Source organism: Montipora foliosa, chromosome 7 (genome assembly GCF_036669935.1).
Source record: "Montipora foliosa isolate CH-2021 chromosome 7, ASM3666993v2, whole genome shotgun sequence".
Classification (NCBI taxonomy): domain Eukaryota; kingdom Metazoa; phylum Cnidaria; class Anthozoa; order Scleractinia; family Acroporidae; genus Montipora; species Montipora foliosa.
Window position 1 is genome coordinate 16,398,930 of NC_090875.1, and position 14,627 is coordinate 16,413,556.

A 14,627-nucleotide genomic window follows, 5' to 3' on the forward strand; every position below is an offset into this window, starting at 1 on the left:
GGTCTGCCATGCTGGGTAACCCGCTTAGCCGGGGTCGCTTTTTTCCATGTTAACGGTTGAAGGTGGAGTAACCCGTTAACCCGGGGTCGGCTGGTGTTGCGCATAAAAGCGCGCCAAATACTAATCTAAACAATATGGCAGCTCGCAGATACAAGCATGGTGAATTTTTTCGCCGAATTCGTCTTTCCAGTTTGGAACGGCGCAATGACGAAGGCGAAGACGAAGGCAATAAAGAAAGTGCCGAAAGAATACAAGTTTCAGCTGAAGGCCTAAGCGAGTTTGCTGCTTTAAACAACAACACACCTTCGACTTTAACTGAGGCCTGTTCAAAAATAATGCTGATCTCTCGATGGCACAAGGTCCACAAGGTAAGAGAAAAGCCTCAGATCAGCATAAAGCCATGAAAAAAGCAAACAACAACAAAACGTCGACAGCTGATCAAGTGGAGATTCTCGTGATTTACTTGAAGGACTACAAAACAAAGTTTGATTTTAATGGCATCGATTTCGAGGCCGACCTGACCTGACCATGTATACAGAAATTCGTCGTTGTGTGGCAGTCGATTTTCCAGACGAATTTGGCCCATAAGTTCCGAGTGAGTCAAGCAAGGCCTGCTATTGGGAGTAGAAGAGCATTAACTGCCAAAATGCGCCTTTCGCCCGCCATTTTCCTCAAGAAAACGTTAACCGGGACAAAGCGTGGTCGAGTTGAATCCGGGACAACCGGAAACAAATTTCAATACGCAAACGCAGCTTATTATGTATGCAAAACACGAGTTTCAAAGCTTAAGTCTGACACAGTGTTTTCACGACAGCCGTTGTCTCGCTTAACATTTCCTGAAAGTGGTTTGTTTGCAGACCTCGTTGAGCGACTAAAAAATGATACCTGTTTTCAAGGGTAAGATTAATTGAGGAGAGAGCACGTGCCAATACAATGACAAAAATAATAAAAAAACAGCACGCTTGTTGTATTTCCGATTTGAATAACCGCAAGTAATTGGCAACTCGCTTAAATCGTATGAACTTGCTCGTGGATTTCGTGATTTATGGTCACTCGCAATGTTTTGAAAGTTGTTAAATTGCACGAGCCGTTTGAGAACTTTCAAAACATCACTTTTGCCCTTAAATCTTAGCGCAAAAGAATATAATGATGAACTTACTTCGTAAAATGATGTCGATGATTTCCTTTGCCAACTCATCTGGGTTCTTGTTGACACCATCGGGAATTATATCTCTTTCCTCCCTTGTAATAATTCCAAAATCTGTTGGGTTTGTCGAAGAACCCACACTGATGCCAATCACTAAAACACTCTTGTTTCTGAGGACTTGAACCACTTCATTCAAATCGTTCTTATTGCTGTTGGAGTCTTCATCCATTATAACAACAAGAACCTTCTTGGCATTTGGTCGCACGTCCTTCATTTCAAACACACGCTTTGCCTCTTGCAGAGCCCAAACTAGGTCTGGCTGTCCAGACGAGCTTTTGAGTAAAGTGATCTTGCGGATTAAGTCGTCTTGATCAGGGACATTGGTGGAAAAGTCGATGATCCGTGTGGCAACTGTAGAGCCAAAGACGATGACGCTGTAATGGATTCTGTCGATGCCGTACTTGTTAACAATACTTTTGATGATATTCCTCATTAGATCGAAGGTATCCGTGGACGAAAGGGATGTTGAACCGAGAGCAAACGTCAGATCGATCAATGGCAGATTAACTGAAAAGAAGAAAAGAATGATTACAAAGGACATCTTTGAAAAGCTGGAACAACATTCAAAAGGGCTATAAAGATAGAAAACTGCATTGTTCATTTGCGCCACAATTGGCAGTTTTCATCATCATCCTCATCATCATCATCGTCATCATCATCATCATCATCATCATCATCATCATCATCATCATCATCATCGTCATCATCATCATTATTATTATTATTATTATTATTATTATTATTATTATTATTATTATTATTATGTATGATTATTAATTCTGATTTTATCATATTTTTTCTTTACTTGCAAAGAAAGCAATCGACTATCGACTTCTAAAGGCTGTGCAGTTAGTAATAAGGTTGAGATCACTTTACTGAAAGATTATAGCCCGCACAAACAAGTAGGCTCAACTTTTCAGTAATATTCAGTAGCTTTTGCTAAAGAACCATAATTTTTTCGGTTGATCAAATTTCGAACGCTTTTCGCGTAATTAGCGGAAAAAAAAACAATTAGATTAAAGGGCATGCAGCACGAAAAAAAGTATGGTGGGCCCATCTTTTTATTGCATTTTTTAATGTCCTGTGCATGAATGTCACTTGCGCCAAGTTTGACAAAAATCTGGATAGTATGTCGTTTACAAGGGAATTCCTTAAACTGCAACAGTCTCACGTGCTACTTTCCTATTTGATATTCGAAGTTTGAAAGAAAGGAGTCTCGCTTTTGTTGAAAACAACTACTTTCGACCGCAAGAACCTTCAAAAGACATATCGTTAATATAAACGGTCTTTTAAATGCCTCGATTCCTAGTTGCAGTAGCCGTAGACCAATCCCAATGTCTTCCCAATTCGAATCTATTAGTCCGCTGTAAATTTTGCTGGAAAACAAACGAAAACACATTCAGCAATTTCACAATCGTGTTCGTTTGTAGCTTAATTCATAGGGTGCCGCCATTTTGTAGTTTTTGACGTTTACTGGTCGTCTTATTATAGTTAGGCAAAAAAAAAAGCGTGATTTGGGCGCCTGACCATAACCTGATCTATGTGTCGTAGTTGGAATTACAAATAAAATAAAATTTAGTCATCAAGTTGATTTGAAAGAGACGGTACCGGAAGGGACGTTTCCCCTTCAAGGCAAAACAAGCGAGCTATCCATTAGTCCCTTTTTTTTCCCGCTTAATCGATCTTACCTTCCAGTGCTTTGGTCATGATGGTTTCAGCTACACCCACAACCCTTTCCGACGTATAATTAGGCACACCAACGTAATCGCGGGAAGCAAAGACAACGGAACTCATCTGGTTCCCAATTTGATTAGACTCACTACCGAGGCCAACACTCAAAATTAAGACGTCCCCTTTCCTCAACTTAGAGGTGTAGACCATGAGTTCATCTGAACTGTCCGGTTTGGTGACGTTGTCCGTCAGCACGACCAAAACCTTTTTCGTGTTTGGTCTCGCTTTTGTTCTGAAAAGGCTTTCCGCTTGCGCCAAAGCTCCGTCAAGATTCCTGTTGTCTGGAATTGGTGTAAGTTTGTTTACTTCATTCATGAGATACTCTTGGGTAAAGTTGAACTTGAAATCGCCAAGTTCTGTTGTCACGACTTCGCCATACACAATTACACTAAACTTGACCCTTTCAACTCCGTATCGCTCAATAATTGTCCTAATAGTGTTTTTCATGAAGTTAAATACATTCTGCGAGTCCTTTGAGGTTGCGCTAAGAGCAAAACCAATGTCAATCAATGGGATGTCTCCTAGAAATTAAACGAAAAATATAACATGATTAATCCACTGATTTATTTTCGAGAAATCGTCTTCATTGTAATACACTAGTCGGAGCCTCTCTTTGTATGTCAGTATTTAAGAGCAAGTTGAATACTCTTATTCAAATTGAACGACAAGTAGCACTCAGTAGGAACTGTCTGACCGCTTTCTCGAACAAATGGAAAGCCTTTCTGCGCTAAATTCAATGCGTGTACCCTAGCTCTAACGATTCTAACCACTATCTTAGACTAGTTTCTCTGCTAAAGATAGTTCCTTTTCAGTAAATAACTTATGCGCCCATCATTTAAATTTTAAGAAAAGTAATTAAGAAAAAAAAAACATGCTAAAACTAAAATGCTAGAAATGATATTAACAATTATAGTCCGTATAAAAATAACAATAACAATAACAATAATAATAATTGATAATAATAATAATAATAATAATTATAATAACAATAATAATAATAATAATAATAATAATAATAATACCAAAACTTCTTAGCAGCACGAAGTAAGATATCGCTTTGATGATCCATACGATGTTTTTGAAATTCATATTTAATCAATACATGTTTCGGATGAAACATCATCCATCGTCAGTTGACAAATGAGAAATAAACTAAAGTTAAGCAATAAATAGTGTAACAAAGTGAGATATAACATGAATAATTAAGGATGAAGGCGAGAACAGAATAAAAACACCCAACCACGAAACAAAACAGAAAAAAACCAAACTGTTTAGGATAAGAAAAGAAACTAATTAGTATGAAAGGGATAAATTAAGATGTTTGACTTGGGAATTTAAAGATGGCTGCTCCCAAAGGATATGCATGGCTTCTTCATCCTTAATTATTCATGTTATATCTCACTTTGTTACACTATTTATTGCTCAACTTTAGTTTATTTCTCATTTGTCAACTGACGATGGATGATGTTTCATCCGAAACATGTATTGATTAAATATGAATTTCAAAAACATCGTATGGATCATCAAAGCGATAAAATAATAATAATAATAATAATTGATAATAATAATAATAATAATAATAATAATAATAATAATAATAATAATAATAATAATAATAATAATAATAATAATCCACCTATTTCCAGAAGTGCAGGTTGTAGATGCAAGATCCACGCTAAATAATATTTAACAATTATTCGCCTAAGGCGAGGTGAATAGACCATGTTCATAAATAGCGGCTAATAAATTACGCTTTTGTCTTTGTGCTAATCATCCTCACTAGCCTCAATTTGGTGAAAAATTTTGAATTTTGTTCGTGCTAACGAGGCTAGTGAGGATGATTAGCATAATGACAAAAGATTAATTACTAAGCCGATATTTATGAATACGGTCTATATCGGTGAATAAAGGCAGAGAGAAAGTCGAAGTTTTTACTCACCCGATATTCGAAGAGCGTGAGGTGAATAATACGGAAGACCTTAGACAGCAATGACCAGAACCAGGTTGTTAACCAGCGATTTTCGTTAAAACAATGATTTGCTGGGGGTATTCAGTCTCGCGGGCTCAGAAAACCTGGTTGTGGTCATCGTTACTTAAGGTGGGCCCGCACTGGGGGACATGTTGCAGGAATATGTTGCAACATGTAGCGGGGACAAAATCGTGTTAAGTGCACTCTGAGGGCACATGTTGCAGGAATGTGTAGCAGGGATATGTAGGAGGGACCACACTTGTGAAAATGTTGCCGGGACACGTCTTAGGGACATGTTGCAGTGACACATCCTCTCGTGTGTGGTGACACTTTTTCACTCGTGCGACATGGAATCTGTGCCAAATTTGTCCCCGCAACATGTCCCATGAAGTTCAACAAGTTGAACTCCGTGCAACATGTTGCGGGGACAAATTTGGCACGGATTCCATGTCGCACGAATGAAAAAGTATCAACACACACGAGAGGATGTGTCGCTGCAACATGCCCCTGAAACGTGTCCCGGCAACTTTTTCACAAGTGTGTAAACTCTGCGATTTGGTACCTCCTAATTGTCCCTGCTACACATCCCTGCAACATGTCCCCTCAGTGTGCACTTAACAAGATTTTGTCCCCGCTATATGTTGCTGCAACATGTTCCTGCAACATGTCCCCTCGTGTGGGCCCACCTTTAAGGTTTTTCGAATAATACACCTTATTCCAAGATGGCCGCCATTTTAGTATTCTTTTGTTTCCATGCAAATTGGCCCTTATGGCCTCGCTTTCAAATGTAAAATTCAAAAGAATATTTAACTTTTAACGAGGCCATAAGGGCCAATTTGCATGGAAACAAAACAATACTAAAATGGCGGCCATTTTGGAATAAGGTGTAGTGTATTAGTATAATTACATAGGTGATTATTTGAAAAATATGCATTCTCTTTAAAACAAGATCTTCGCCTATCACCTCGATAAAACGGCTTGCGGATTTTTTGAAAAAAAAAAAAAAACCGCTTAGATGATTATCACGTATTAATCACCTCAAGTGCCATCAATCAGCGCAAAGAGTTTTCAATAATCAACTATTTAATTATACAATTACTGATTATTAGCCCGGATTCCAAAAATCTAAACAACTTATCAACGACAACACAAAGGATCATGGTTAACGTTGGTTTGACTTTACTCAGCAAGCAAGCAAGCAAGCAAGCAAACAAGCGAGTTTCAATCTTTCTTTGTCCTTTCAGTCCTTGGCTACACGCAACAAAACTGTCTTACAGCTCTTAGTAACAAAAAAAACGCAGTATTCCTTTGTCTCTTTTATTACAAACTTTAAGATGTTTTTAGTAATTACTGGCAAGGTTAAAATGCCAAGACACCGCCGCTTTTAGTATCCGACTCTGACAACTGGACTTACGTCTCAAAATCCTGTCCATTATGCGTTTAGACAACGCGCCGGAATTGACGGTTGGCTGGACGGACAGGACGTCGAGCGGATTCGGCGAAACGGTTAGCAACTCTTCTCTGTCAACATTTCCCACGGCTACACTAATCACCAAAACCTTGTTGTTCTCCAAAGGTGTCACGGCATCCGTCAGGGTGGCCTCATTGTCGCTAGGAGAATTGTTGTCAGTGAAAAGGACAAGAACTTTCTTGGCATTTAGACGTGCCGGTATCTCATTGAAAACTCTTTGGACTTCTTGAAGGGCATTTCGTAAAACTGGTGGTCCAGTTGATGGAGCATGCTTGTTTATTGCATTTTTCAGGTCATCTATGCTTGGAGGGAAGGTATGATTAAAGTTGATCACCCTCTGCAGTAGGTTACCGTAAACGATCATACTGTAGTGGACTTTGTTGCTGCCGTATGTGCTGATGAATGTTCTGATGTGGTTTCTCATTGCGTTATATATTTGGAACGAGTCTGCTGATGTTGCGCTCAAGGCAAACACGATGTCCAGTAGTGGGATGTTATCATCTGAGAATAAAGTAAAGAACTAAACTTTAAAAGGAGAAAAAAAACTAATTCACTTCGCCTAAAAGACTTACATGCGAGCACAAGATCGTCAATGCCATATTGCATTAATGAAATCCAGGGTTTCCAAATCTACCGACGAAACAATCAACCAACTGTGTGAACATTATTAGATTACTTTAACTCATCAAGTCTTTGAGACAACAGATACTGGGAAGGTTTGGGAGCTTAAGCACGAGCGTTTTTGAAACGCGGACGGCAACCGGAAGAGAACATATCGCGTGGCAGAGCAATGGTGTCTCCCAGATTTTTATACTGATCATCTCTAATGGAGAAAAGATACTTAACAATATAAATGTGGTTGTGTGAACACAAGTTAAAAGGGAAAATAGCTCACTTCCGCTTGTCGTTCGCGTCACAATTTTTCTGCATGACTGAGATTTTTTTTAGATACCTTAACTTTTGATGTTCTCTTAAAAAACACATTGATTTCACCGCTCTTTTTGGGCGATCTATCACTTCTCAGAGAGAGTGTGCTTTGGCCAGTCAGATCACGGGATTGGTGTTGTGGTTTTCTGTTAAACAAGGCATCTAAGACTGTTCAGGAAGGTTGTTGATCATGACAGTTTTCTTTCCTACCGTTTACGGAAAGGTGATGTCATAACATAAGAGACCGAAACCACCTACAGCCATGAAAAATAGTAAAGTCTGCGAGTCAGGTTTACTCATCTCAGACCCAGGCAACGGGGCTCACCTTCAGTGACAAGCAGTAGCACGTGACTAATTACCATATGCAACTGTGTTGACAACGAAGCTTGACTGCATCCCATGTAAAAATGAGATAGACATCATTGCGAAATGAAAAAAAAAAAAAAAGCCGAAAACAAGACACAGTTCATGGCGTATTTCATTTTTACGTTCAAAGCTATAAGGCCTCGATTTAATAGTGAGCCATACTCAAAACTGACGTACCTTGGACATGCGGTGATGTGGATGCTGTCAAAAAAAAAAAAGAAGTGCATTTCATAAGAAAATTGTTTCTGTAAATTGATTGAGTGAGCATTGCTGTAGCCAGAAAAAGATGTGACTGGGGCAATGTCAAATTCATTTTAATTAAGATCTGCCTGATCACTTTTAAGGTTTTGCATGGCCTGTCACCTAGTTATCTTTTCGACCTTATCTCGGTAAAGAAAACCAGATACAGTCTTAGGTCGTTTCAAGCACCAGTTTTAAACAGGCCGCGGACAAATAGAAAGACGCTAGGTGACAGATCATTCGCTGCGGCAGCCCCTACACTGTGGAACGCACTTCCACAAGAGATTCGCCAGTGCCAGAACATAAATGTATTTAAGTGCCTCTTAAAGACTCATCTTTTTAGATTAGCCTATAATTTGTGATATTTAATTGCTCTTGCTTAAATTTTTATTGTTAAATTATCTTAATTATAAATTTGTAACTAAATTAGTATTTTGTTTTATATAGTCTATATACATATATATATATATATTTTTTTTTCTTATTGTAAAGCGCAGTAGATCATAGGCATGGTTTTGCGCTATATAAATATTTTAAATTATTATTATTATTATTATTATTATTATTATTATTATTATTATTATTATTATTATTATTAATTTTTGATGCCTGCATTTAAAGACAGCCTTGAGATCCCGCAGTATTAACAAAACAAAACAAACCAAAAACAAACACGAAAAAAATGACTGAGGCAAGCGTGCCTCGGATTGCATCATAATGGCTACGGCCCTGGTAAAGACATGCATACTAAAAGCTGTCATAAAAGTACCAAATAGTTTTGACCGTCGTAAAATTGTGTCTATACGTGTAATTTTCAGCATATTAGTTCGTTTCATAATTTTGGAAAGTATTGATTCAAAAGCGTAAGAAATACCATGCACTTAGTCCAAATCACAATGATTAGTCCGGACCCTTGCAAATCCCAGGTAACCAATTGGATGCAACATCAGCAACAAACAACAACAAGAAACAAAGCATTGCAACAAAACAAAATAAGCAATAAATAAACAAGAGGGCAATTGCTTCACCAAGTGGCAATTTCGATTTGCTTCCGGTTGTCTAAGGAAGTAGGCGATCGCAGAACCAGGAGAAAAAAATGCTTTATATAATTATAAACAAAGTAAAGACCACTTATTTTAAATCTCAAAGTGAGCAATCTTAAGATAACTTACGTGGTTCTATGGTTGATACTGGAGGTGGAGCTGTTCATTAAACAACAAAAAAAGAAAAATCATATTATTACTTATTCATAATATACATGAAACAAGCAGCGCGCGTATCACGTATTTTGAATCACGCATCCAAATTTCGCGAAATGCACGGCCCGCACTCGGTGAGTTTCTTTGCATCATTGACTATTCAGTTTGGTTTGTGACCTCTTTTTGCACTGAAATTCTGCACTATGTCACTTGAAAACTGCATTTCTCCTAGTCAATCAAAAGTTAGACGATAGAGAGATTTCGCAAAATTTTTTGTAGGAGATGCGTGATACTTTCACGTTACGTTTACGGCAAACGTTAGGCTGACATAGGCATTTTGCCGAAAGCCAAACAAACCTGATTGATTTACGATTTTTTCGTCCCTGTTAGACCCTGGTATCAACTAATTTCTCAAAGAAAAAGGAAAAGTTAGAAGAAGACAATTTTTATCACAAGTAGCAGCCTGCCCTTTTTCCTTTGCCATTTCAAGTAAACCCAATGAAAATCTTTCTCACAAAAAGCATCGAGCGCGTGAAATTAGGCCTTCTGAGAAAACGTTCACTTAAAGTGTTGATTTGGCTCTTAAGAACATAATAACATAATATATGTACAATAAGACTACACTGTGAAAAAAGAAACTTAAGTGGTATAAACATAGTTAATATATCGAGATGGTTATGAAACTCGACAAGTTTCTTTGTTTTATGTTTTTGTTTGTTAGCCCTGACCATGCACAAACCACACCCTTTTTCTAAATGACAGCCAATCAACGGTTTCGATTAATTTATTCAAATTCGGTTGCGAACCGAGGATAAAAGACTGTGCACGGTCACGGTCATGTCAACATGGAGTGCAACAGTAATGTTCTCGCCTTTAAAGTTTCCAGAGTTTCATAACCAACCAGTCCATTTATATAAACTATGGTATAAATAAACAGTAACAATAATCATAATCATAATCATAATAATAATCATCATCATCATCATCATCTTTATTCCTCTTAAGATAAAAGACATACCTTAAGTTACATTTGCAAATGTCCAAAAAAAAAATTAGGAAATAAACTATTCAAAAATCACATTTAAAAAGAAGCCTATTCACAAATACATTCTTAAATTTCTCAGAATTTATTGGCGGGTAATCATGATCAGCATTTCTGTTCCTAATATGATACTTTGTTTCTTTCTTCTTCGGAATAACATTACTGAGCGGGTAGTCAGGGTGAACCGAACGTACCTTAAAGAGCTTAATTCCAATCTGCTTTTTCCAAAGTTCTCGAATGTCAATTCTCTTAGATGTATAATTCCTTTTAAGACACCTTTCTAGGAAATTTTGTGTGACCGTGAATCTGAGTCTACGACACCATAGACAGACCAGCCATAAGTGGAATTCGGTAAGACCAAGACACTAAATAGGCGGTCTACTTCACCTTAACTGAAACCTTCCTTGCCTTGGTAACAAATGCAACAACAAATTAATGAACCAACATTAACTCAACTCACTTGGGCAAGGACCGTTGTTACAGGCCAAGTCGAACTCTCTTGCATTTCCAATACAGTCATCTCCTCCATTGGAGGGTGGTGGATTTGTGCAATTTCTTATTCGGTCTTGCTTGCTTTGTCCACATGATGGTTTACATGGAGTAAAATACCACGCTGACCAGCCACCGTCCACTAATTAAGTAATACAAATGTTAGGAGACCATGAAGTAGAGCCTCCATATGCACTATATCCTTGAGTCGATCTGCGCGTGTCTTTCTGTTTTTAGAACTAACCCTTCAGGACGAGACTCACATTTACATCAATTTTCATCAATTTGCATACATTGTTTTTGTTATGTTTGTCTTCGTTAGACAATGCATTTATTCTGATTGACCATTTAAAACAGTGCGTGCAGAGTCGAAGAACTCGTGGGGTTTTAAAAATAGAACGGTATGCGCGAAGGTTGACTCATAGGGCCTGTATGGGAGAGGCAAGCTCCTACTCATGGGCTACTGAAATGTTTATTGATGAAATGGTATATGAAGTGAATCATATATGAACTGCGGATGTGAAATCAAGTGAAGCTATGATCTTCGCAGTTATGAACGCAATTTTTGCAATTGCGTAGAGAAGCCTGAAAAATTCAGGACTCCAACGGGGTTTGAACCCGTGACCTCGCGATTCTAGTGCGACGCTCTAACCAACTGAGCTATGAAGCCACTGACGTTGGGAGCTGGTCATTTGTGGGTTCTAATGGTACCGTGAGGAATGAATCAGTGATGAAATGGTATATGAAGTGAATCATATATGAACTGCGGATGTGAAATCAAGTGAAGCTATGATTGTCTTCATAATTCTAGTAACCATAATGGTGTCGATAGCAATTGACTATGATGTTGGAAATGGAAGCGGAAGACTAAAGTAAAGTTACGACGTCTTGCAGCAGTTTAGTAGCCTGGATTTGAGACTCCAAAGCGAAACAAATAGGTGGCAGAAAGGTAGTCTTTTCTTTTAATAGCGTACTCGTGGATTATGGTGGTCACGTTGATGTAGATACTTATAAACAAGGTAATGTTGGACGACAAATTGTTACCCCTTTGGAAATTAAGCGTTAATATGCACACTTTTCTTTTCGTTTTGTCAAGTGGGTGAAAATCAAGAGCATGATAAATACTAACGAACTATCATTATCAACCACATATCGGTGACATCCTAGTGTTTGTCATCGTCGATATTATTGGCATACTATTTTGAGCATCAGCGGAAGTCCTTAACCTCTCTAAGTTGGCCTTGGCCCATCAGCTTATAGTACTATCTTAACTTAGAATATGAATCCTGACAAATAATGGCCAATCAGATTGGGTGTGATGACCACAACGATTCTGATTGGACCGCAACGAAATAACCGCTTGAGATATTGCTCGTGCTAAATACCATAGCAGCAGCCACTCGAAAAATAGATAAAACCCTTCACTGAGGGTCCCCATTCCATCGCATATCGACGCTTTGTGAAATGGACGTCTGGCACCCGTGATGGAAGGGCTTGGCCTTTTGTAATCTTTGGAAAGTCATTTTAAATACTGCTTCTTCAATCGCACCTGGACAGGGAATTAGGCTGCAATCTCGAGATTCCTCGTTCGGACCAGAGCAGTTCAATCCGTTATATGCTGGCGGTGGATTGTCGCATACACGAATTCTATATTCTTTTCCCGGACCACAGCCTGCGGAGCATTGTGACCAGTCGGTCCAGGTTGACCAATTACCATTAACTGAAACAGGAATATCGAAGAACATGTCAGACAAAAATGATTTTAAAAGGAGCTATCAGCGAAAAAAATTTTTCGCATGGAAGTCAGCAACTTTACCACCTTGAGCAGGACTATCCTGTTAGCGAGTGATTCCCACTAAAGGTGTTCTTCCAATGAAAATCTTAGCTGGCACGGTCGCAGCTTGCTTTATATCGAGCCTGCTAAATTGTACGCATTAAAATTAAACATGGAGTGAAACAAACTTTGTTCCCTTGCATGTTCCATTCTGAGCCAAAGTCAACCATCAACGGTGTATTTAATACATGGCTCTTGCCAATTGAAGAGTTTTACAATCACATTACCCCATTTACAGAGAAAGAGAAGAAAAAGCGTTTGATTTTCAGCAAAATGTCCAAAGAGATAATTAGCCCGAACAAAGGGTCGTGGCACACATTTTTCATAGAAAATTGAGCTCTTGTGACATTATTCGATTAGCATTTTATTTTTTTAGCAAAAGGGTAATTCACCTGGACAAGGGGTCAGGTTACACACTTCTATATCAGAACTTGGTCCCTGGCAAGTGTTGCCACCGTGGGCTGGAGCTGGGCTATCACAGGGTCGTAGTCTAAACCTTGTTCCTGCACCACATGTTACGCTGCAATCTGCCCATTGATTCCAATTTCCATATTTTCCGTCGACTAAAAAACAGCAAGTATTACAATCTTATCAGCTTTAGGCACGAGTCCAAAAATTAATAAATTGCTATTTATAAATATGCACACTTCGAAGTTCAACTTTCAACCGACGACTTCCCATTACACTGCCGCCATTTAGGTTTCAGTGACACTGGACTGAATAGTGTTTAAGGTGGCTTACTACAGTTTTCCGAAGAAAAAGAGCAAGATTTTCAAATCTGTGAAATTAAAGCAACAGGATGTCTCTTCTTTGGTGTAAGTCACTGCAACTGATGTAAAATTTAATGCGTGCATTTCCGGATATAAGTGGAAATTTTAAACAAGCTAGGTTACTTGTCAGAGGTCTGGAAAATCGACCTCCGCCTTCCGTGCGTCCCTTAAAAATACTTCTGCCTTAGTTCCCTTTCGTTCAATTACAAAGCAGATGCAAAAAAAAAAAAAAATGGAGACAGTCATGACACGAATCTTGCTTTCCACCAGCGCTAAGTACGGGCAAATACGTGGCTTGCTCGTTAAGTTACCTACTTGGACAAGAATGCTTGTTGCATGCCTCAGTTGCTACTGAATCCCCAGTGCAGTTGTTTCCTCCGTTCTGGGGTGGAGGGTTTTTGCAGGTGCGAGATCGAGATCGTGTTCCTCCAGGGTGACATGAAGCACTGCATGCTCCCCAAAGCCCCCAAGAAGACCAGTTGCCATGGGTGATATCTAGTGTAATAAAAATAAATAAATAAAAAGGACTAACAATTAGCGCATCCACTATGTTCTAGCAGGGCCATACATAAGAGGTCATTACCAAGTTAAGTTGTCTAAAGCGAAAATGTGTCAATTACGTATTTGTTAAGAAAAGAAATGACAGTCATTGCAAGAATTGCTTTGAAAGGTTGGAATGATTGTTCATAACCCTTTTTTTTACTAAAGACGCAAAGAAATATGCCAAGTTTATCTGTCTTCCTTTTAATGTTAAACAACAGCTATTGCCACACAACAAAGGGCAGTAGAATAGATGAGATCGGAGTTTATTTTAGCCAGCCTTTTTTCTTGAAAATTAGTTAACTATGAGATAATAGTAATGGAGATACAACTTGGACGCACTTATCACATCACTTTCATGGCGGCTTACAATTCTATGAGAGATAGATTACCAACACCGGAGGTCCCCCCCCCTCCTCCCGTACCCCACATACACACTAACGTCCCAAAATTTTGATTGACAGGAAGGGTTGTGAAACGCGGCCTACGGTTTATAGTCCATGTCCGTGAATACTTGGGAGTCTTTTAGAACCATTTGCAGATGAAAAGGATGCACTTTCTCCTAAGTTATTTTTAACAACCTGGGTATTGTTCCGGCCAAAAGTCCGATGCTCAACCAACTCTGAGCCACCGGACGTCGGTAAAAACATGTGGGAGAGACGATTGAGCGTAAACCGAGCCAACGGATCAGTCATATTTGTTCCTTCTAAATTTCATAGGCTACCCCAAATATATGTCTTAAATATTGGGCTTTGTCAAAAACTGAACTACGGGTATCAGATTTCCAACATTTTCATTGGCTCGCCGGACACAGGCCATCAGTCCACATACCTGCTTTACCT

The 14,627-nt window shown here is 38.7% G+C and overlaps 1 protein-coding gene and 1 non-coding gene across 2 annotated transcripts in view; both read right to left on the reverse strand.

The window, feature by feature from the left end:
- Window positions 1-14,627, reverse strand: part of LOC138010858 (coadhesin-like) — a 64,172-nt gene that overhangs the window by 13,994 nt on the left and 35,551 nt on the right. The window contains exons 10-18 of the mRNA XM_068857886.1: window positions 13,561-13,740; window positions 12,868-13,038; window positions 12,191-12,361; window positions 10,613-10,783; window positions 9,084-9,113; window positions 7,849-7,872; window positions 6,322-6,879; window positions 2,896-3,459; window positions 1,160-1,714 (exon numbers count right to left, since the gene is read on the reverse strand). Coding sequence (XP_068713987.1) covers window positions 1,160-1,714; window positions 2,896-3,459; window positions 6,322-6,879; window positions 7,849-7,872; window positions 9,084-9,113; window positions 10,613-10,783; window positions 12,191-12,361; window positions 12,868-13,038; window positions 13,561-13,740 — 2,424 coding nt within the window. The remainder of the gene's footprint in view (window positions 1-1,159; window positions 1,715-2,895; window positions 3,460-6,321; window positions 6,880-7,848; window positions 7,873-9,083; window positions 9,114-10,612; window positions 10,784-12,190; window positions 12,362-12,867; window positions 13,039-13,560; window positions 13,741-14,627) is intronic.
- On the reverse strand, window positions 11,239-11,311 carry Trnas-aga (transfer RNA serine (anticodon AGA)). Its single transcript has one exon. It is a non-coding gene; the product is annotated as a tRNA-Ser (tRNA).